This window comes from Oncorhynchus nerka, linkage group LG28, assembly GCF_034236695.1.
Source record: "Oncorhynchus nerka isolate Pitt River linkage group LG28, Oner_Uvic_2.0, whole genome shotgun sequence".
In the NCBI taxonomy this organism is placed as follows: Eukaryota; Metazoa; Chordata; class Actinopteri; order Salmoniformes; family Salmonidae; genus Oncorhynchus; species Oncorhynchus nerka.
In genome coordinates, this window is record NC_088423.1 from 78,356,782 (window position 1) to 78,380,716 (window position 23,935).

At 42.9% G+C, this 23,935-nt stretch overlaps 2 protein-coding genes across 6 annotated transcripts; one reads left to right on the forward strand and one right to left on the reverse strand.

Annotated features, from left to right (window-relative positions):
• The first annotated feature begins 1,718 nt into the window (after positions 1-1,718).
• Positions 1,719-12,662, forward strand: LOC115113721 (caprin-1-like). Of its 4 annotated transcripts, XM_029641662.2 has the most exons (20): positions 1,737-1,970; positions 3,050-3,184; positions 3,550-3,612; positions 3,813-3,899; positions 4,022-4,260; positions 4,352-4,434; positions 5,012-5,182; positions 5,553-5,605; positions 5,711-5,794; positions 5,931-6,083; positions 6,177-6,273; positions 8,694-8,741; positions 8,839-8,891; positions 9,010-9,120; positions 9,323-9,451; positions 9,982-10,132; positions 10,249-10,443; positions 10,539-10,651; positions 10,815-10,875; positions 12,029-12,662. In XM_029641662.2, the coding sequence occupies exons 2-20, from the start codon at positions 3,050-3,052 to the stop codon at positions 12,094-12,096; spliced, it is 2,094 nt and encodes a 697-aa protein (XP_029497522.1). In that variant the 5' UTR covers positions 1,737-1,970; the 3' UTR covers positions 12,097-12,662. The 4 variants fall into 4 exon arrangements, with proteins under 4 accessions (XP_029497525.1, XP_029497522.1, XP_029497523.1 ...); XM_029641665.2 differs by lacking the exon at positions 9,323-9,451 and having other exon boundaries at positions 1,719-1,970; XM_029641663.2 differs by lacking the exon at positions 8,694-8,741 and having other exon boundaries at positions 1,738-1,970; positions 6,177-6,279.
• A 685-nt stretch (positions 12,663-13,347) lies between these two features.
• LOC115113722 (nucleobindin-2-like) lies at positions 13,348-22,702 on the reverse strand. Of its 2 annotated transcripts, none has more exons than XM_029641667.2 (13): positions 22,375-22,702; positions 18,146-18,286; positions 17,779-17,886; positions 17,531-17,663; positions 17,026-17,129; positions 16,731-16,916; positions 15,642-15,732; positions 15,495-15,553; positions 15,312-15,404; positions 15,088-15,177; positions 14,707-14,877; positions 14,492-14,552; positions 13,348-14,277 (listed from the first exon to the last, which is right to left on the reverse strand). In XM_029641667.2, the coding sequence occupies exons 2-13, from the start codon at positions 18,284-18,286 to the stop codon at positions 14,090-14,092; spliced, it is 1,425 nt and encodes a 474-aa protein (XP_029497527.1). In that variant the 5' UTR covers positions 22,375-22,702; the 3' UTR covers positions 13,348-14,089. The 2 variants fall into 2 exon arrangements, with proteins under 2 accessions (XP_029497527.1, XP_029497526.1); XM_029641666.2 differs by having other exon boundaries at positions 13,348-14,280; positions 22,375-22,701.
• Positions 22,703-23,935: the final 1,233 nt, after the last annotated feature.

Here is a 23,935-nt window from a genome sequence, read left to right on the forward strand (position 1 = left end):
ATATATAGCTGTCGGCTATATTAGCCATGACTTACCGTTATTTGTGCAACTTAAAATGTCGAACAAAGTTGGAAATTGTTGCACCTCCGTTTTCTTCCCGCACGTTTCGCAAATTGCAATCCGTTGTCTGTTGATACAGCGGTGTCTTTATATCCGAAAATAATACTTGTATGTATCATCTTTCCAAGGGCTCAATCTGAATTCACCCGCCGACGTTCCTCTGCACCGCCATGCACAATTTGATTGGCTGTTGTCCGATTCAAACTGTAATCAGTTAAATGAAGAGTTGATGCGGTGCACACTTTTTTTAATAGCATAATTTTTCATATTTGGGCTTGGGGAGGGTATTAAGTCAAATCACAAGTCATTGATGTCAATGACGGGGCGGCAGGGTAGCCTAGTGGAATCCTCGAGCTGACAAGGTACAAATTTGTCGTTCTGCCCCTGAACAGGCAGTTAACCCACTGTTCCTAGGCCGTCATTGAAAATAAGGGTTTTTTCTTAACTGACTTGCCTAGTTAAATAAAGGTAAAATAAATAAAATAAAAAGTCGAGTCTGACTCCACACCTCTGCCAAGTAGTGTCATACCAAATAAGACTCGAGGCTGCCAAAGGTGCTTCAGAAAAATACTGAGTAAAGGGCCTGAATGCTTATGTAAATACAATATTAAAAAATATATATTTTTAAGAAATGTGCAAAAATGTATATGTATATATATGTTTGCTTTGTCATTATCAGGTAGTGTTTGTAGATGGAGGGGGGGCAGACAATTTCATACATTTTAGAATCAGGCTGTCATGTAACAAAATGTGGAAGAAAAAAAAGTGTTGTGAATAATTTCCGAATGCACTCTAGCTCCATTGTTGAGTAGTTATTCCTCGTGACACCATTTGTATTTTATTTTTAACTGCATCATTGAGAAGGACTCATAAGCAAGCACTTCACGGGTAAGTTTACCTGCTGTATTTGAAGCATGTGACAAATACAATTTGATTCGATTTAGGCCTATTACACATGATCACTTAATGATTAACAGGCACCTGTTGTTAATAAAATATATGTAGACTATTAGTGAACTATATCAGCAAACACAAGTAGAGAATGAAAATAGGCTAACACTGCTTCTCCAATAGAAATCCCCGATCACATTTGTAGGCGAAGTCATGGCGACGTCGGTTAGCTAAACTAATGCATATAAATACGTATAGGGTCTGTCGTATCGCACTACATTGCGCATGTGCAGGCCCTCCAATATAAAGTTGTTTTTGACAAAAATGAAAATGTGTCAGTATGTCACTTTCACGAGGTTGGAGTAAAAACATGTGCAACTACTTACGACATTGGTTAGGTTGTGCCTTCTAGATTTCGAGAAAATTAACAACTAAAGGAAGATTTTTACACTTCTCTCATTCATTGACATTTCAAACACTGCCTGGCCTGGTCTGTTTGGCAAGTGTTCCCGGGAGTCTCGCGATTTTGCGCCTCTGGGTTTAGAAACGGATATTATTTCGACATAATCATTCGATAGATTTGCAAAGGATAATCTATTGTACTTGTCAATGCAGAGAAGAATGGTTTAAATAAACTTGGGATTCAGTAAATGGCTTGCAATAAATGTGGGATTCAATACAAATTGACAACTTGTCTTGCATATAAAAATCCGTACCTAAATCGGTCAAATACAACTTCCATAAATGTATCTGCAATTAAATTGCAATGTTGAGGATACATTCTAGTTAAATCTGTCAGTCTACCAAGATGAACTCAGGCAATTATAGGACTACCAACGGGGCCTTGCAGCCACCCGACCCTGATCTCGTGTTTCGTTAGCATCTGCCAGCAGTATAGTTCTCGGTGAGCCCGGGGAGGCGGAACACCATTGTCGATACAAAGTAACATAAAAGCTACACGAAATATATAGAGCCAAAACTACAACGTCAGACGACGAACAAAGACAGATAGCCTTAAGGTAAGTGGATGTTGTGAGCGTCAAATTCAGAAATAATTTTGCTAGCTAAGTTAGCGAGCTAGGCTAGCCTCTGACTAAAGTCGTTTCTATCTAGTATTGTCCTGTCATCCAATTGATTAAACGGAATCCAAGTTCAGTGACCACATTAGCAAGGTACATTTCAACAAACTAGTGTGATGGCTGTCGTTCATATACATGTAGTTAATCATATATTTTCGAATCGCGTTAGTTAACTAATTAACTAACTAGCTAGTCAACAATCGATTTCTATCTCGCATCTAAGTGGTTCGCTTTGCCAGCTAGCTAACGCCGGTCTCGGTAACAATGCGAGGAGAAAAGGAAACTAGCTAAATGTAGCCAAGCTAGCCCTGTAGCCGGGTGGGGGTTGTTCTGGGATGGGATTCAAGTTTAAGCCTAATTTGATGACCACCTGTTTTCAAATAGCATAAATGTTTTACTTGTGACGATGTGTAGGTTGCTGCATAAATAATTGTTTTGTCGGAATTAACGTTGTTTATTTGTTGATGAGTAGCGTAGCTCGCTAACGTTAGTTTGGCAGGTAACGTTTATGCGGTTCAATGGACAATGCTCGGCTGACAGTCCCTCGACTCACAAAGGACTGGCAATTTATCCCATTTTTCCCTAATGTGCCTCGTCGGCTTTAGTTTCTTAGCTGGCTAATGGGAACAAATCTGGAAATACTAACGTTAATTAGCAAGGTACTATCTATTGAATTGAATTGTAACGCTAACGTTACTTGTCTTGAGAGTTAGCGAACGTTAGCGGTTGACAGAAATCATTAAGCAAACCGACATAATATCCAAATTCATTCATAGGTATTTCAGTTTTTTTACATTAATAAGTAGTACCCAGGGCTTATTTTTTTAACAGTTATATTAAAATGTCTGTCTGACCACTGGTGGTCAACAATATAATGCCATTGTTCAGGCCTTTGTTTACAGCACCATTGGCAAACTGTTTTATTCATCAACTTATTTTAACCTTTATTGTATTCAATTAAAGCCTCAGTGTTTTGTGGCCTTCACTAATAATGACTACTACAAATAATTTTCTGTCAGATGCCTTCAGCAACAGTTGGCAACAATGCTGTTCAGTCCTCTAGCCCAGAGTTGGGTTCTGGAACCCAGTCTGAGGCCATGAAGCAGGTCCTGCAGGTGATAGACAAGAAGGTCCGCAACATGGAAAAGAAAAAGGTAACAATGTTTCCTTTTTTTCATCTAAGCATGCTTTTGGAAACCTCCCAAAAAACATAGGTTGTTTCATGCTTAGTCGTTGCTTGAGACCAACTGAGGAGCAATTCTGGATGTCTTGTCTGAAAAGATTGTCTGCCTTATGACCCTGTATTGACTTTGTCTCAAAGTTGGTAACCAATATTATTATTGCTACAGACAAATTTAGTTGGTGTAATCAATCATTAACCTATGACCTTTATTTTGCTTTAGAATCACAGCACTTGATAGATGGTATATTCCTGGGTAACCTCAGTTGGTATATTTCTGCTGAAAGAATCTCAGCAGACCGTCTCGTAACCCTTATTAAATGTGCCATATTTCTATAGGGCAAGCTGGATGACTACCAGGCCAAGAAGAATAAAGGAGAACGGTTGAACCAGGATCAGCTGGTACGTACAAGACACTGGTTTGGGTTGATGTTAGCTCGGGGAACTTCAATTTTGAACTTGATTGTTTAACCTGTTGCATATTTACTATAATATTTCATTCTTCAGCTTTCTATTGTTTTTATACTGTGGTGTTTGTTGTTTTGATCTATGACACAGCTAACAAAATATTTCATGTTCATTCCCTCTTGTCTCGTCTGTAGGATGCCTTGACCAAGTTCCAGGAAGTAACCAACAACCTGGATTTTGCAAGGGAGTTGCAGAAGAGCTTCCTGTCTTTGGGGCAAGAGGTGAGTTCCGTCTCGAGGTTTCATTCTGGTCACTATGACCACACTCACTGTATTTATTAGGTGCTGTTTCTCAGTCACTGTGGCCATAGTGCAGTGACAACTCCTTCCCCATTTCCTTGCAGATCCAGAAGGCAGTGAAGAAGTCTGCCCGGAGGGAGCAGCTACAGCGGGAGGAGACGGAGCAGAGGCGTCTGAAGACTGTTCTGGAGCTGCAGTTCCTGCTTGACCGGCTGGGGGATGAGCAGACGAGGCAGGACCTGAAACAGCCCGCTGCAGGCTCCCCCCTGCTCACCGATGCTGACCTCACCGCACTGGACAATTTCTACAAGCTGGTGGGCCCTGAACGGGACCATGACGTCCGGTACAAACCCTTTGTTTTCTCTTTGTTTTTGATGGAGGAGTGACGTAATATGATGGTAGGCATGTTGTAAATGTCCTTCCCTGTTCTTCAGGTTGACTGACCAGTATGATGAGGCCTCCCTACACCTATGGGAACTGCTAGAGGGCAGAGACCAGGCTGTGGCAGGAACCACATGTATGTTTCTAACACTTTTTGAAGTAGCTCTCATTTTATTAGTTACCCACACCCCCATCTGCATAATGAGTATCTTGGGGCTTATCTTAGATTTTGAATAAAAAGGAGCTTGAAAGGAAAGTTTGCTGAGCTGGGAGCAGTGTTATGACTAAAGCCCATCCAACCCCTTGAAGCACAAAGGGCATGCTGGACATGCAGGCCATGTTAGCAGAACATGTATAAAGGGAAGCTCTTTTCTGTGGTTGGGGTGAACTGGTTTCAGGCCAGTGGGTTTTGAGGGGTAGTGCCAGTAGTGAGCATCCACCACCCATATTCCAGAGACAACTTTGCGGTGGATCATATGGCATTGTGGATTATAAATACTTGAGGGTTATTAAAGTGCTTCGAGCAGTGGATCTTGGCTAGGCCTAGTGCTGTGGAATGGGTCACAGCTGTGACTATGCCAAGCATAGACCCGGCCTATTAACTAACTCACAAAAGTTTCTGTTACCGATTGGGACCACTAAACTGTGGTATATTTATGCATTATCAAGACATTTCTCATACGTTCTGAATATGATATGCCCCTTTCCTATAGACAAGGCACTGAAGGAGACCCTGGACAAGGTGCTGCTGAGTGGCTATTTTGACAGAGCACAAACGCATCAGAACGGCACGTGTGAAGAAGAGGAGCAAGAAGAAGAGGAGGAGCAGCAGCAGTCTGTGGTGCATGAGTCATCTGGGAGCAGGGAGCAGCCCGCAGAACCAGGTAACCGCCATAGCCATAATTTCCTGTGGGAAAAATAAGTGTGTAGACTGAGAATCTTCTTGACTGAATGGGATGCATGAGATTCGAGCAGGATTGGTTGTTTTTTTTTTTTTTTTGTCACTGGCTATTTGGACGTATCAGGATTGGGCGAAGGCCATGCTTAAACTGCTTCGCCTTGAGTGCTTTGGCTGAGCGTTTCCTTTTGTGAGGGTGGAGACTTTATATTGCTGTGACGCTGAATTTCTAATACGTATTAAGACGGACGTTAATCACGCAGCTGAATAAATTAAGTGAGATTTTACTTCTGGGTTAGATTTTGATGTGTGGACCTGGATGAGTGGATATTAATCGGAGTGTATTCCTTTTACAGAGCGAACATTTACGCAAGAATACACAGAGGCCATTGAAGTAGAAGCCACAGAGGTGAGTTCAATCTCTACCTTGACTCTTAACTGCTGTAAAGTTCAGAATTCTCTGATTTCCCTTGCCTATTGGAATCTAATCATGTGATCTTATGTTTTTGTGTAGTTTGTAAACAGACAGTTCATTCCAGAAACCACATACAGCAGCACTGGCAATGACCAAGTAGAGGAGTGGACAGCAGAGGTCCAGGTATGCTGCATGTCTAGACCTCTCATATCATTTGTCATATTACACAGTCACAAACAGAATCTTTTAGGGTTCAACAAGTAACGCCATGGCCCAATGGTGTCATCAGCTGGGTTTAAATCTGTCCCTGTGTCTTTAGGTGGTCAATGCCCTCCAGCACCAGTCTCCTCCCCAGATGACCCCCGAGCCCCACACTGTGAACCCAGTCTCCCACACGCCTGACCCCGTGGTCCGGAAGCAGGTCGTACAGGACCTCATGGCCCAGTTGCAGGGGACCTATAACTTCATGCAGGTGACGATCCTTTCAACTGCCCCCATATGGTCCTGCCTTATCGGATCCTGTTTGGTCTCTTGTTCATGCTGACCCATGTGCTTCCTCCCACAGGACTCCATGTTGGAGTTTGATGGCCATGCCCTGGACCCAGCCATCGTGTTGGCCCAGCCCATGAAGTCTGCACAGAGCGTGGTCCTGCAGCACATGGGTCAGTGTTAGTACATCACGTTCTGTTTTAACTCTCCTCTAACCAACACCACCACTCAGAGGCTGTAGTCCTCCTAGAGATGTTCCCTTTTACACTCACCAACGATTTATTAGGTACACCCATCTAGTACCGGGTCGGATCTCCCTTGCTTCTAGAACAGCCTGAAATGATTTTGGGCGTGGATTCTACAAGGTGTCGGAGACACCGTTGCTCCATTGGTATCAAGGGACCTAACGTGTGCCAGGAAAAGTCTCCACACCAGGTCCATGGACTCATGCTACATACAGTTGAAGTCAGAACTTTACATACACCTTAGCCAAATACATTTAAACTCAGTTTTCACAATTCTTGACATTTAATCCTAGTAGAAATTCCCTGTCTTAGGTCAGTTAGGATCACCACTTTGTTTTAAGAATGTGAAATGTCAGAATAATAGTAGAGAGAATGATTTATTTTGGCTTTTGTTTCTTTCATCACGTTCCCAGTGGGTCAGAAGTTTACAAACACTCATTTGGTAGCATTGCCTTTAAATTGTTTAACTTGGGTCAAATGTTTCGGGTAGCCTTCCACAAGCTTCCCACAATAAGTTGGGTGGATTTTAATGTAAATGTAAATTTTGTCCCATACCTCCTGACAGAGCTGGTGAAACTGAGTCAGGTTTGTAGGCCTCCTTGCTCGCACACACCTTTTCAGGTCTGCCCACAAATGTTCTATGGGATTGAGGTCAGGGCTTTGTGGTGGCCACTCTAATACCTTGACTTTGTTGTCCTTAAGCCACTATGCTTGGGGGTCATTGTCCATTTGGAAGACTCATTTGGGGGGTCATTGTCCATTTGGAAGACTCATTTGGGGGGTCATTGTCCATTTGGAAGACTCATTTGGGGGGTCATTGTCCATTTGGAAGACTCATTTGGGACCAATCTTTAACTTTCTGACAGATGTCTTGGGATGTTGCTTCAATGTATCCACATAATTTTCCTCCCTCGTGACGCCATCTATTTTGTGAAGTGCGCCAGTCCCTCTTGTAGCAAAGCACCCCCACAACATGATGCTGCCACCCCCATGCTTCATGGTTTGGATGGTGTTCTTTAGCTTGCAAACACTTTTCCTCCAAACATAACGATGGTCATTATTGCCGAACAGTTCTATTTTTGTTTCATCAGACTCGGGGACATTTCTCCAAAAAGTACAATCTTTGTCCCCATGTGCAGTTGTAAACTGTAGTCTGGCTTTTTTATGGTGGTTTTCTCCAGCATCTTCACACTGTTCCTTTGCTGTTCTGGGATTGATTTGCACTTTTCGCACCACAGTACGTTCATCTCTAGGACTCCTTCCTGAGCGGTATGACCGCTGCGTGGTCCCATGGTGTTATACTTTTTGTTTGTACAGATTATCATGGTACCTTCGGGCATTTGGACATTTCTCCCAAGTATGAACCAGACTTGTGGAGGTCTACAATTATTTTCTTTGGTCTTGGCTGGTTTCTTTTGATTTTCCCATGATGTCAAGCAAAGAGGCACTGAGTTTGAAGGTAGGCCTTGAAATACATCCACAGGTACACCTCCAATTGACTCAAATAATGTCAACTAGCCTATTAGAAGCTTCTAAAGCCATGATGAAGCTGTTTAAAGGCACAGTCAACTTAGTGTATGTAAACTTCTGACCCACTGGAATTGTGAAATAATCTGTCTGTAAACAATTGTTGGAAAAATGACTTGTCATGCACAAAGTAGATGTCCTAACCAACTTGCCAAAACTATAGTTTGCTAACAAAAACTTTGGAGTGGTTGAAAAATGAGTTTTAATGACTCCAACCTAAGTGTATGTAAACTTCCGAATTGAACTGTTAGCCAAATCTTGACGCTGCCATCAGTATGATGCAACAAGAACCGGGATTAATCTGACCAGGCAATGTATTTCCACTCCTTAATTGTTCAGTGTGATCGTGTACCCACTGGACCCGCTTCTTCTTGTTTTTAGCTGATAGGAGTGGTCGTCTGCTGCAATAGCCCATCCGCGACAAGGACTGATGAGTTCATTCCGAGATGCCGTTCTGCACACCACTATTATACTGCAACGTTATTTGTCTGTTTGTGTTCCGCCTGTTAGCTTGCATTATTCTTGCCGTCCTCCTTTGACCTCTCATCAATGAGCTGTTTTTGCACACAGGACTGCTGACTGACTGGATGTTTTTTTTGTTGAACCATTCTCGGTAAACCCTAGACTGTCGTGTGTGAAAGACCAGGAGGTCGGCAATTTCTGAGATACTGGGTCCGGCGCGCCTAGCATCGACGATCAAACCACGCTCAGACTCTTAGGTCACTTATTTTGCCAATTAAAAAGTTCAATCGAACACTACCTGGATGTCTATTTGTCTGCTTTATATACCAAGCCATGACCACGTGACTCATTGTCTGTAGGAGTGATTCGTTTTCGGGAATGGGGTGGTGTACCTAATAAACTGGCCGGTGAGTAGTACTGCTTATATACTCTAGAGTTTTGTCCATTTTTAGTTGCTCTAAGCAGTTTGACCAACAAACAATTTTATATTTGTCTTGTGTACAGTTCATTCAGAATCAAGACTTTCTCAATCAAGCTCAGTTCCTGAATCTACACACGTAAGTAGCAATAATGATACTTGAACACAATTCTGATAGTGATCCCCAAGACTCGATACCGGAGCAGACTTATTGAAAGGGCAAGGGTACTATGTGAACCTTCCTTTATCCTCCCCAGGTCCCCATGGTCTCCTCCACATCTGATGGCTACTCCTCCACAGCTCCCCTCTACCAGCCCTCCCACACAGCAGAGCCCCGGCCACAGACAGACGGCACCGACCACATCCAGGTATACCCTCCCTCCCCAAGGTGCCCTCTACTCCACCCTCCTCTACCCCCCTGACTGGGTGGGTGGTGGAGCTTCTCTATGCTTGGCTGTTATTGGGCAGAGTGAGAGATGGTTAACACTCATCCTACCTGCCTGTCCTGAAGTGTCTGTGAAAACCATTGAAGTATGTGACGTCTGTCTCCCCGCCCCGCCCCTAAACCAGGCCTCGATGTCCCTGTCGTCTGAGCAGTCCCCCGCCCCGTCCTCCTTGCCCTCTGCCTTCCCGCCCGTCTCCACCCCCCACAGCGGCGGCATCAATGTCAACGCAGCACCATTCCAGTCCATGCAAGCGGTAGGCTTTGTTAATGGAGGACTTATAACTGACATCGCTTCACTTGAACAAAACCGTCATATAACCCACTTAACTCTAATCACTTCCCACACGTTGATGGTGCCACAAGTTTTAGGACCGGAAAAATAGAAGTGGTACACACTGGCACACAACAGTAATACCAGATTTACTTTGCAAGGATAATGAGAACTGATTGGGACATCAACTGAATTAATAAGTATAATTCCAGTGTTGGCCTACATTTCTCAAAACCAAGCTTCATCCCATACCCCCCCCCCCCCCCCCTCTCTCTCTCTCTCTCTCTGTCAGAGCAGAACAGAATGCTCTTGTCTGCCCCCATGTCTACATAAAGATTTATAATCAACTCTAAGCTGATTAACTTTATTTGGCAAACCTTGGACAGTATGTACAGTATGCTCAATAATCAGACTAGAGTCTGTTAGTGGTGATTTGCTGTTGTCTGCGAGTCTTGTGTGGGTATCTGACACTTCTAAATGAAAGCTTTTCTCTGGTTGTATTGTGTCCCTAAGGTGTTCAACCTGAACGCCCCCGTGCCCCCCACTAACGAAGCAGACAGTCTGAAGCAGAACCAGTTCCCCAGCGGCTACGGCCAGGGCTTCAGCAGCCAGGCGGAGCACTCCGTGGAGGAGCCTGACATCCAGCAGGACACTCTACAGTCCGGTGAGAGAGGGACTGGGGTGGCTGTTGGGGCGTGGAGTCTGAGGACCAGTAGACCTTGGGTCTGAAGACTTGGTCTAAGGGCATGATGTTGTTAATGACTCTTATGCTGTTCTCAGCTGTAGGAGGCTTCCACACCCAAGATCAAGTGATGTCAGTGGCAGCGGGCCACCAGGTGCAGTCGTCCCAGGGGCCAGGCATTGGGCGGCAAGGCCAGTCCTTCTATAACAGCAGGGGGGGCGTGTCTCGCGGAGGCCCTAGGAACCCACGGGGCATGATCAATGGATACCGAGGATCCTCTAACGGCTTCAGAGGTATGAGATCCAGCTAATTTACTGTAAGGGACCTACTTTGATACAGGAGTGATTTTTATTGTGGTGTTAACAGGATAAATGGTTGTCTTCCTCAGGAGGATATGATGGCTATCGCCCTCCCTTCTCGAACACTCCAAACAATGGTTATGGGCAACAGGCCCAGTTCAGCACGGCGTCCCGGGACTACCCCAACAGCACCTACCAGCGGGTAAGGAAGGACACAGCCAACCATTAGGTCCTAGTGACTAGAAGACACTTGACCCTTGCGTTAGGGTTGCATCAGTTCCAATAAAAGGGATTATGTGAGTTGTTGTCCCAGATGCTGTCATGAAGGTGCTGTATAAGTCTTTCTGAATGACCTGTTTCTACAGGAGGGATATCAGCCAGGCTACAAGCGGGGAGCAGTCCAGGGACCTCGGGGTTGCTCTCGAGGTAATGCTCAAGCAATGCGATCCTAAAGCGCTTGTCAACTTCCACCACATTGAACATTCAGATATGAATGTGTTTGCCCCAGCTCACTTTATAAATCTTTTTTGTTTTGGTTCTCATCTATCTTTACGTTTCTCCTGGCCTGCTTTGGTATGTCTAAGATACTTTTGTTTTAACATGTAAAACTGAAATCCACAGCATTTAGATTTATCAGCAAGTCTGTGTTCGAAACAACAAATAGATATTCCTGTAAACTTGAAAGATTTCATTAATTTATTTTTTGTACAAAATAAATGCAAAAAAACCCTGCAACTGTCAGTCCAATCCATGAGAATCTTTTATATTTTCTGTCACTGCCCAGCCCCGTCAACCACTTTTCCCCTCTGCTTTTGGTTCTCATAGCATTACTTGTTTGTTTTTTCTGTCTCTCACCATCTCTTTGTAAGCCGATGTTACTCCTTGGGAGACTGTTTCAATAAAGATGTGTTGTATAACCTGCTGTCTGCTGCTTGTTTCTTTTTGTTGGTCCCTGATCCCTGCTGCTCTGTGGTGCCACCACCGCCTTATCTGCCTCTGCTGACATTAAGAGTGGGTTAGAGGATTTTGGTTATGCTTTGCTGAAAAGGACTTCACTCTGCTTCCGTCTCCCTCACCTGCTGTGCCCTGCCTTCTGTATTTTGTCATAGGGGCATACATATATTGTGTGCTATTAACATGCTTAAACATTCATGAAACATGTCACTGAGTTTCAAAGTAAGCCTGTGGTGTAAATCCTAGGGCAACAGATGTACCCCCCCCTTTGGTTCCATATGGCGAAATACATACTATTCTGTATGACCTGGATAAAAGCTTTCAAAGCTCTTATTTAGATTTACAGGGAATGCCACTGTGTATATAACTGAATTGACATGAAGGCAGCTATTACCTTTAACTTGTTTTCAGTATTCCATTTTGTAATGGGTGTATTAGTTTGCTTGTAACAGTCAATTTTTGTCTCCCTATTTGAGTTGGTCTCTCTTCCTTGGCAGGTGCACACTAGTAATTAATAGAATGTGGATGAGGTTTTTTAATTGTGCTCCATTCCCAGACTCAACCCAGAATAAGGGTGACAGGCTGGCCTCAGCTGACTGATTTTCTGTCTGCTTGGCGGTTACAGGCCGGGGGGGACTGTTCAAGCCCAGCCGAGGGATGGTGACCCAAATGGTAGGACATCAAGCCAATTAGTCTTGGATACCAACAACTCTTCTCTCCACCTAGGGCAACCTTAAACATCACCTCTACACTCCTGGACCATCCTTCCCCTGATCTGACTATTCCTCTCCATATCAACCTCTAGGTTGATTTGGTGAAGCCTGGGTCTGAAGCCATATGTCCCACCCTTAGCTCTCCTACAATCATGCTATTGCATAGCCTTAAACTGATCAACCTGGAACGTGTGTGCCTTTGCTGTTGGACTGTTTATTTGGATCTTTGCTTAGTAGGCAATCATTTACAAAAAGTGGCTGGGGCTAGTGACAGGCTTTGGAAGCATGACACGAAAGACCAAACAATATGTTGACTGCGGTCATACCACACAAGGAAATGTTTTGTCTCAATGTGAAGACTGTTTATACTGTACATTGTATTGCCATGGCATGTTTGGGAGTAAAGTCTGCACAAATGTGTAGTCTAAGCAGGTTGTAGGTCTGACTGAATGACTTACCCAAAATGAAGATTTCTTGTGTGTACATTTTGCTCTGGCCATATGGTAGCTGATAGTGATGCACTGAATAAATGCACTGTTCTGTAAATTTGCATTTGTCACTTCATATCTGCTCTGTCCAAAAACATCATTGGTTGGAACTGATGTCAACTTCACATGTAAGAGTTTCACTCTGAATCATGAACACTAGCTATAAAGAAAATCACTATATTGTCTACAGCAATATTGATATTTTCTTGTGCAATTGGTCATCTGAAAATTAAACTAATATTTTGTACAAATTAGGCACACCTCTGTAGGGTGCAAGATAAGAGCATTTGCCCTAGCCAGCAGAATTTGGTAAAAGTAAAACAAAAAGGCTCATTAAAAGACAGACTCTGGGGGTGATGGGCTGAGTACAAAAGGTAGACATCATTGCCTGGTAACGGGCTGTTCAGTATCAATACATGTACTGGCCTTGGCCAAGACACACCTACAGGTCATTAGGAACAGTAGCCTCATTCAAGCACAAACTTGAAAACAAGACATGATTAGCTATAATCTCTACAGAAATAACCAGATCATCAACTGATTTACATTTGCACATCAATTAAGATAATCCAAAGAGCTGGCTATAGTATAAGTACCACAAAATAAGACTGCAATCCACTCAGGATTCCAATGATTAGTGCCCATAATAGCCAACATTAGCATACATTGCTATTATCAGACTTGTGGAATTGAAATAAAGTGGTGGCCAAGCTAATGCCATGTAATACACAGGAATGAACCCATACAAAAAAGAAAGTATTTTATATTATATTCTGTTCCATGAGACAGTTGTCTTTACTGTTCATAATGCTCCCAATGCCATTTTCAGTGCCTTTTGAAATGGAGCCTTTTCAGGAATCCGTACATTTCACAACATTATCATTATTCAGGTGAAGTGACCTGACAATTATTAGGCCTAATTGTCATGACATCACACAGCACTAATTAAAAACAATGTTCCAAAATATATAGACATTGACACTACCAAAACCATTCCACCAAAGCTCTGCATTTTAAGTAATGATCAATTATGACCAATCCATACATCACATACCGCATATGCACTCTATAACACAAATTCCCAGACCGCAAATGTATAAAACATTTCTAGGCCTTGGAGGCTCAAATTGAAATCCACAAGTGGGCAGAGATACTGTAAACACCTGTGTTCTCCAGCTGTTTTTTTTCTTCTCACCTTTATTTAACCAGGTAGGCTAGTTGAGAACAAGTTCTCATTTGCAACTGCGACCTGGCCAAGATAAAGCATAGCAGTGTGAACAGTTTTCAGTTAACTCTTTCAGGATAACGGGGTACACATGCCCATATGGAGGGACCTCTGCACACTGGACTGGAGGTATATAAGTACTGTAAAGGTCTGTGGGTGGGGGGCCATGGAGCCAGAGGTGTTGTCTATAGAGTTTTATCTGGCAGCTGGGGTTGAGTGGTCTGGTTCTGATGGGGGCCTTATGGTAAGTAATGTTGGCCCTATGGCACTGCCTGATGGCCTGGGGGCAGATCTTGGAGTCGTGGTTGGGACAAATCCTGGGTGTTGTGGGGTATTTGGTTCTGGAGGTGGTTGTCTTGCTTCATACCCGGGTGGTTTTGGGACATATCTTGGTGGCCCAGGGGAAAAGGATGGTACTCTCCTTGTGGCTCTGGGATAGCATTCCCTTCTACTGAAAAAGAGAGTAGTTTTGAATACAGTTTTTACATCTTTGAAAAATATATATATATTTTTATCCCTTTTTTGTGATATCCAATGGGTAATTACAGTCTTGTCCCATCGCTGAATTTTTGAGATCCATTTTCCATAGTCACCACTACATTCGGAAAAATACACGGCACACCAGTAAAGAGAAAATGGAATTGGGGTAAACTATCACTTACCATGAACCTCTGGAGGGGGCTCAACTTTCTGTGTTTTCAACCGTTCCATGTGTTCTACTGCCTGAAACACCACAGACAAACAGAGATAAGCAGATTAATGGTTGTAGGAAAGTATGTCAGCTCATGTCAAAAATAACAATACCACACAAAAGAAGTGCATTACAGTAATAGAGAACCTATTGGTTGTGTCTGTTCTACCACTGCCCACTCTGTACCTGCTGAAGCTCTACTTTCTGTGAGTTGAGCTGTTCCTGTTGCCTCTCCAACTCATCCCTCTGTTTCTGGAGGTCTGATGCTTTCTGTTTGAGGTCCTCTTCCTGCTGGGCCAGGTGCTCCTCAAACTCCCTCATCTCCTCATCTGTGTAGGCCTGGTTCTGCTCTAAGGTCTAACAAAGGAGGACGTGTCAGTTCATACCCTTCTACCTCTCCTTATTGATTTGAAAAGCAACATAATTACAGTGTGGTTGAATGTAGGAGTGTTTAGAGATATGGTATGGTTTTTGTTACTCTTGCCGTTTCATAATAATGAGTTATAATGTTGAAGTATAAAAAGTAGGCCAGTATGAATGAGAGTTAAATAGATATGGCTACCACACCTCCCAACTATCTGGTTCCAGGAATTCCTTTTTCTTTGTGGCAATCAGGAACTCTTCTAAGGAGACCAGTCGGTCTTTGTTGGTGTCCACCTGTAAACAGTGAGAGATCAATCACCATGTGAACTATTTATTTCATTATATCAACGAAACCATTCGCTAACTTTCAGTGATAGCAATCCATGGGAATATAGTATGCAAGGTTCACAACCGGGACAACAGTATACCTCGTTCATGACGTGCTCTCTCATACGCAGGCGCTCCTCCTCCATCTCCACCATATCGTCCTCTTCATTGGTAGGATCATAGATCTTCTCCAGCTGAGTCCACAGAATATACCGTTATCTATACATGCACACGTTTCATTATCATTTCAGGTGAGACATTAAAAAAATAGGACAAATCTTTACCTCCTTCGTAAACAATGCCTCCAATTCCTGCTCATCGAAGAAGCCATCTCCATTGGAATCTGACAATTCAAAAAGCGAGAAATGTTGAGGAACTCTGAGATGGATGTCCCTGACCCCCGCCTGTGATGTCTATTGATGAGGACTTACCATGCAGCTTGAAAAAGGTCTTGGGGTCAAAATCTTCAGGGTCAAGACCATCTGCTTCCTCCCACACCTCTTTGAACTGATTCTGGCTGCCCTGCACAGCAAAAAATGTTAGTGCCCTGTTAGAAATAAATCTCTCACTTGAGCTAAATCATTAAGTATGGGGAAGGTGTAGAGCAGAAATGGGCAACTGGCGTCCCCCTTTTGTAGGCCCGCAGATCAATTTCCCCCAAAAAATATATATATACAGTATAAGCATACTGAGTGTACAAAATATTAGGAACACCTTCCTAATATGGAGTCCCACCCCCTTTTGCCCTTAGAACAGCCTCAATTTGTCAGGGCATGGACTACAAGGTGTCGACAGCTTTCCACAGGGATGCTGGCCCATGTTGACTCCAATGCTTCCCACACTTGTGTCAAGTTGGCTGGATGTCCTTTGGATGGTGGACCATTTTTGATACACACAGGAAACTTTTGAGCGTGAAAAACCCAGCAGCGTTGCAGTTCTTGACACACTCAAACCGGTGCGCCTGGCATCTACTACCATACCTCGTTCAAAAGGCACTGAAATCTTTTTTCTTGCCCATTCACCTTCTGAATGGCACACATACACAATCCATGTCTCAATTGTCTCAAGGCTTAAAAATCATTATTTAACCCGTCTCCTCCCCTTCATCTACACTGAAGTGGATTTAACAGGTAACATCAATAAGGGATCATAGCTTTCACCTGGTCAGTGTATGTCATGGAAAGAGCAGGTGTCAATGTTTTCTACAGTCAGTTGTTTAGGAACTCATTCGGAGTCTCAACTTACTGCTGGGAGTTAGAATTGTAGAATACACAAGATCCCATTTTGAAATGTGGTTGTGAATCAGCAATTTTTCTCTTATGTCAGGTAAACATTTTTAGATACAGACCCTCGAGCCACTGTGGCCCCTCATGATGAGTTCAGATTTTTTGTGGCCCCCACCAACCCCCATCAAACTTGCCCATCCATGGTCTAGAGACTGGCTAGACCATATGTGAGCACAAACAGATTGAGCTCTGAAACACACAGATAACATAGCATCCAAGTGCAGTTGGACTTACTGGATGGTTGACTTTGGGATGGTCTGCATGTTTCTTCTTCATCTCCTCGTAATGTTCTTCCTCCTTCTTCCTCCCTTCATCGTCTAGAGTCTTGAGGTGTTCCCTTCGCTCATGGTCTTTCGTCATCTCGTACTTCTTGAACTCCTCATGGCGCTCCTTGTCATAGTTCTCCAGATCGTTTGTGGCCTTGTGGTCAAATGAAGGATGAGAGTTAAAATGTCTTGAAGAGAAGAGGACTACAGATACTTTAGTAAGCTACTGTATGTACGTACCATGCATTCTACATTATACTTACTGATTTGATGAGTCTGTCCAGATCCTCCACTTCAAAGGTGTGAGGATTCATGTGGTTCAGGTACTCAAACTGTTTCAGCAGAGCTTGGTGGTCTACTGCCATATCTGTGAGTGAGGTTTAACAGTCATAACACAATACGAAATTTGATGACCTGACATTAGAACTGTAATAGTTATCCAGTGCGGCAGGGTGCGTTGGTCAAAACTCACCCTGTGTGCATCTATACTAGCCTGTAATCCTACCAATTAGTGGTTTAAGTGAGATGTTACTGTTGTCTGTAATACTCTGCTATCACTATTGTGATTCGAAACAGAGATTTTCAGAAGCATGTTTCACAAGTAAGTAGGTGACTCAACACCGACACTACACTAATCACATCCTCCTTTTTGAGTCCTTTCCCTCAAAAATGTACTTCTTAGTCACTTGCCCACACGCCCTAGTGTTTCTAGATGGTAACAGTATAGCACTTAAGGCATATTAATGGTATTTTCACTGGGCAGCATACCGTTCCCTCCTTCGATGTCTTGCTTGGCTTTGATCAGTGTCCGTAGCCGGCTAACCTCCTGCCTTTTTAGCTCATCCAGTTGTGTCCTTACATGGTGGCTGACAAAGTCCAGCTCTTTGGCCAGCTTCCCCATCTGTAGGAAACGTGATGTAATGATTATCATACTGCTGCTGTTTTGCATTGTTCATGACTAATGACTCAAGGACAGAGTAAGAATGACAAGAATGAGCAGGACACAGTTAGAATACCTTGATGTCCTCCATATCTGTGTTATGGAGCTTCTCTCTGAAATGCTGGTCTTTTTCCAGAAAATCAATGACTTCCCTGAGATAACGGTCATAGTGGAGTCCAGTGTCCTGTTACATGAAATAAAGTAGTAAGTTGTAGTAGTATGCATAACATGCATACTAGCTCATGCATCATTCCGTAGACCTTCAGTTCAGTCTGTATACGTTACAATTCAATAAATTATTTTAGAGAATATAGCTGGTATAACTGGTCTGAGCTTGTACTGGTAGCACAAATGACTGCTTTTTTCATGGCTGTTAGGGCTGCTCTGCCTGCCATGTTTCTCCACCTTGCTTGCTTGGTATGTAATCCTTCACCAACTCTTACCACACTTGGTGGTGGCTCTGAGGCTTTGTCCTCTGGCTGGTTCACCTTGGTCTTGTCCAGACTGATGGGCACTGCCTCCAGGCAGAGCAGATGTACCAGAAGCACAAGGCAGCTGGTGTGGAATACCTGGCTCCAAGACATCTGGAGACACAAGACGCACTTAGACACAACAACACATGACAAGCAACACTTCAACCAGAGATGATAGAAAACACCCGTCTCTGCCCCAAATTAAGTGGCTGTGCCCCAACCATAGAGAAAGATAGAGGACTATTCTTTGTATCTATCCCATTGTGTCCTCTGAACACACGGGCTTGTCCATTTTGAAGTAGTCCATTTTCTTCTACTACTACTTCTATGAGTTGGTAAACAAACTGAAAGGGGGCATACTGCCACCTGGAGTATGTTCTTGGGAAAAAGACAGTTCCGGTCTGCTTACTAGTTTATTTAGCAGACAAGATTTGCTTACAACTCCATGGCATTATTTTATAGTATGAAGAATACAATTGAACAAAGCTGAATGCGCACATGCGGCTATTCTGTGTTGAGCGGTTAACAAAGAAATAGCTACTCCTATATGCTTAATTGAGTTATTAATGTAATTTTAGTTGTTCTACAAACGTTGGGCTATATGTTTTGATTTTTAATACATGATGCGACTAATGATGATTTGAATGAAGTCGCTTGAAAGGCATGATCTCTGCTTTGTTTTTTTGCACAGGCTTTACAGACTACATCAGTCACTCATTCACAATTTGACAAGTACTTGATAATACCTAGAATGTTACGGCGGCATCCCCTTTGCGGCATGTGGCCGTTGTGTCCTACTACGTTGTGCGCTCCGAATCTCCTCTCACTCACATGGCTCTCCATTATGTGATCGGGACTTTCTCACAGGCTACAAGTGAAGACAGACACATCGGGGATGCAATGGCATGCGTGCTTATCCAATTCCGAGGTGCATATTGAAGATATTGGAAGAATTGCCCACATTTACTTTTCGTCAGCCAACAAGATGAGTAGGCTTAAAGAAAGCAAAAGTACTAGCCTATGTCAATCTACTATCCCCCATAGTACAAAAGTCGACCTATTCTACTCTGTACAAGAAATAAAAAATTCCAAACATAGTCTGGGACAGTTGTGGGATGCGATAGATCCCAAATTAATACAACCACTAGCATAAAAAAAAGCATTTTTACGCATTGTGGCTGACTCAACAGATCAGAACATTTAGCTTAAAAATGGTGATAAACTATGAGGCTATTTGCAGCGCAGAAATGTGCACAGGCTATAAACGCGAATGTTCCATTTACAGAAAACACCATTATCAAAAGTGACCGCAAATGCAATTATGCATGTAGTGCTTTTAATATAAAGGTGCATTTTTATGGTGAACATTATCCTCCCCAAACTTGAAACTCACGTGCTGCTTATGTATGACAGTTAGGCTCTACACCCCTTGTAAAGCAGATTGTTTTTAATTTTAAGAATTTTTTGGGACACTTTAGTTGAAATACAAACCTTATCAAAACACATAGGCCTATGGGCTAGGCTACATAAGGTGTGCAACTATGTTTCGAAAAAGTTGCAAAAAAAGGCATTGTTTCCTATGCTGGGCATCATTCACAAGTAATATTATATAATTCACAAGTGATAGGCTAATATTGTCACCCAGCAGACTATCCTTGATATAATATTGTCTTTACATATACTAAATAATATATATGTGTGAAATTTGTTTTGATTTAGAATGGACCATTATCATGCACCTGTATCAAAACAAAGCCAAGACAAGGCAAGAGTGGCTTGGAGACAAGTCTCTGAATGTCCTTGAGTGGCCCAGCCAGAGCCCGGAACTGAACCTGATCGAACATCTCTGGAGAGACCTGAAAATAGCTGTGCAGCAATGCTCTCCATCCAACCTGACAGAGCTTGAGAGGATCTGCGGAAAATAATTGGAGGAACTCCCCAAATATAGGTGTGCCAAGCTTGAAGCGTCATACCCAAGAAGACTTGAGGCTGTAATCGCATCCAAAGATGCTTCAACAAAGTACTGAGTAAAGGGTAAGATGACTTATGTAAATGTGATATTTCAGCTTTTTATTTTCAATAATATGCAAAAGCCTGTTTTTGCTTCGTCATTATGGGGTATTGTGTGTCGATTGAGGGGGGGGGGACGATTTAATCAATTTTAGAATAAGGCTATAATGTAACAAAGTGTGGAAAAGGTGAAGGGGTCTGAATAATTTCCGAATACACCGTATTTATACTGTAGCTAAGAAAGTAATACTAAGTGTAAGCTGTTAGTAGCCCATGTGCCTCGCACTAATAATTTGGTCCCTTTCCCCCTCATAACTTAGACTACTGTTCTGACTTGGTGGTGCACATGTAGCGTATTGCCTGTTTTAGAGAAATGCAATCATCAAATATTGTACTGCTTATATGCCCATTTGACTTATCCTACGGTTCTGACTTGGTGTACAGGGAGAATACGGTAAGAACAGCCCATATTCTGAATTTGGTCGCTGTACATTTTTAAAAAGTGCTGAACAAATAGTTATATTGACTTTGTCCGTCCTAGCTCGCTAATTAATGTCTTAATCGAAATTACGGATTGCCTCTTATCCGCTCTTCGGTTCCCTTATGCCATTGTTTGTACATCTCAATTGTCAGTAGAAACCACATTTGTGTAAGCAAGTCAGCTATATCAGCTATGTTTTTTTTAAAGGCAGTAAATGAGGCTGAATGAACTGTTTCACTGCCAAACAAGGCTCCGCTGATAGCCAGGTGTGGTAAGGATTCACTCCATGGTGCTGAAAAGAAACTCTGCTGTTGGGACAGCTTTATGTAGGCCCTAATAGTTAGTGGGCACTGTTTGTCACCGTTATAGTGCAATTAATGTATTATTTAGTGTGGTTGTAGTGGCTTTGCTGGCATACATCCCAAAAATGTTGGGGGAGTTTGCCCCACCAAGATTTAGATGCTAAAATCACCACTGCTATTTCACCACCCCATTAACTATTTTGCAGTAAAATCTCTGCAGCTGCCACCTACACTCATTAAAAACCCACTACCCGATTCCACTACTTTAGACCCTATCTGTTCCTGCACCATGCCAAAAACCTGGGAGGATGGGACACTGCCCCTCAACACACCCTGTAACTCTTCTGAAGTCAAATCTCCTAAACCCAAATACTTCTCTGCAGCTGCCACAACAAAATCTATTTTCTGTGATTTACATTCCATTTCTGCAGTACAGTTGATAACCATTGCTGTGAACGCTAAGAAGCCAACCTTACTAAAGCATAACTCACTCCTTGCCCTATCCTTCTGTGGCGCAAATCTACTACTCACTGAGACCCTCTCAGAATCCCTCAACCATCCAGCACTACACTGACCACTTCAACCCGCCTCTTTCGCACCGGACACTTCCGGTCCCCAGCAGTTGACAACTTTATCCACCGAAACTACACAGTCCTCTGACCCATGCCCTCCTGCACACTTCCCACATCTTGGAATCTCCCTCCTACACACTGCTGCAACATGACCATAAACGCTGAACCTAAAACAGTTCAGTGGATTCTGCACAAAAGTTCTAACAGGATAACTGATATATCGTAACATGACTTTGTCTTGTATAGGCTCTGACTCAAAATTAATTCTGTTTCACCACACTCCCCACCAGGTCATCTGCTCTAGCTATCTCCATGGCCCCAACCCCATATGTTTCCTGTCCACTGCCGACGTGTCTGCCATCGATAGCTAACTAGCTACCTGCTAGCAGCTAACTAGCTACGCTATTAATAACATGTTAGCTAGGACGTGATACGTGTCATCTAACTAACTTGCGTTCTACAATTTAAATCGTCAGCGGTTCAATAGCTAGTCGTCTAGCTAACGTTACACTTTACAGGCAGACTCACTGCAGGCCAATACAATAGCGTAACTAGTAGTGATGATGCTGGCTGGCTAGCTAGTAGTGATGATGCTGGTTGGCTAGCTAACAGTTAGCTGGTAGATGGCAAGCTAATCTAATGACAGTTAGCTTGAAGCTAATTATGAGGTTTTCATTTCCACCCCAAGCTAGCTACTTAGCTAAATAACAGTGATGCGGGGTCTTGTGTTGACCACATCGAGAAGTTTCGGTATGTCTTATTGGAGTCTGGTTACCTGTCTCATTAACGAAATAACAATAGCTTCAAAACAATTCATGTCACAGCGGGACTTACTTTTTGATCGGAATCCGTCAAACGGTCGTTACTACAGTCACAAAGTCGTAAACCCCGCCTATTTCTAAAATGTCTCTTCTTAAAATGAGATTTCAAACCTAACTTTAACCACAGGGCTAACCGTACGCCTAACCTTACATTAACACAAATGATGTTTTCATTAATCTTTACGATATAGCCAATTTTGATTTTGTGGCTGTGCTATCTAGTGGAAACCCTGTCAAGCTACTTTAGCTAGCTAACTAGTCTCCTCCCGAGCTGATCATTTATCCTCGTTCCCTCCTTGATGCCAGCAGGCGTTTGTTTACAGTGTCAGATAGCAAGTGAATGAAATCCTACATTGACAACATGGCATGCCAGCTAAATTGGGTAGTTGCCATTGGATAAAAATTTCCCTTCCTACTTTCTGAAGGCGCGCATAGTTATTCTATTAGGCCACACACACTGTCAGTCAAATTATTGAGGATATACTATGCTATCAAGGTTGGTTGCACTGAATCGTACGTGGCGTTTATAATTTGGAGGTGGATTTTCGCTGATCCTGGATCAGTGTAGCTTTCTTGCCATGATATCAAAGACAGTACATGAGGTTGGTGGCACCTTTATGGGGAGGACGGGTACGTGGTAATGGCTTGAGCAGAATAATTGGATTTCCATGTGTTTGATACCATTCAATTTGCTCCGTTCCAGACATTATTATGAGCCGTCCTCCCCTCAGCGGTGGATATGGTATGTGAAGACATTTAGGTAGGGAGATCAGATCCCAGGTCATTTCATAGCTTCATTTTTGACTTTGTCATTCTTACATAGCTAGTTAAATTAAACATTCTTTATTTACAATATGGTGAAGGATAAAGCATACTTTTTTGAGTTGGTTTAATGTGATTGCTTGGACTATTGAGAAAATTGATGAGCAGCTTTCTGCAGGGTTGTTGTTTGAGTGAACATTATTGAGCTAGAAATATTGGCTATGCCAGCAAGACATGTATGTGATTTTCTAAATATACTGAACAAAAATATGAACATGCAACAATTTCAAGGATTTTACTGAGTTACAGTTCATATAAGGAAATGAGTCAATTGAAATAAATAAATTAGGCCCTAATCTATGGATTTCACATGACTGGGCAGGGGCGCAGTCATGTGTGGGCATGGGAGGGAATAGGCCCAGCCACTTGGGAGCCAGGCCCACCTATGGGGGATTCAGGCCCAGACAATCAGAATGAGTTTTTCCCCGCAAAACTGCTTTATTATAAACATAAATACTCCTCAGTTTCATCAGCTGTCCGGTTGGCTGGTCTCAGACTGTTCTGCAGGTGAAGAAGCCAGATATGGAGGTCCTGGGCTGGGGTGGTTACACGTGGTCTGCGGCTGTGAGGCTGGTTGGACGTACTGCCAAATTCTCTCAAACGACATTGGAGGCGGCTTATGGTAAAGAAATTAACATTCAATTCACTGGCAACAGCTCTGGTGGACATTCCTGCAGTCAGCATGCCAATTGCACGCAGTGGTGTAAAGTACTTCAGTAAAAATACTTTAAAGTACTGCTTAAGAAGTTTTT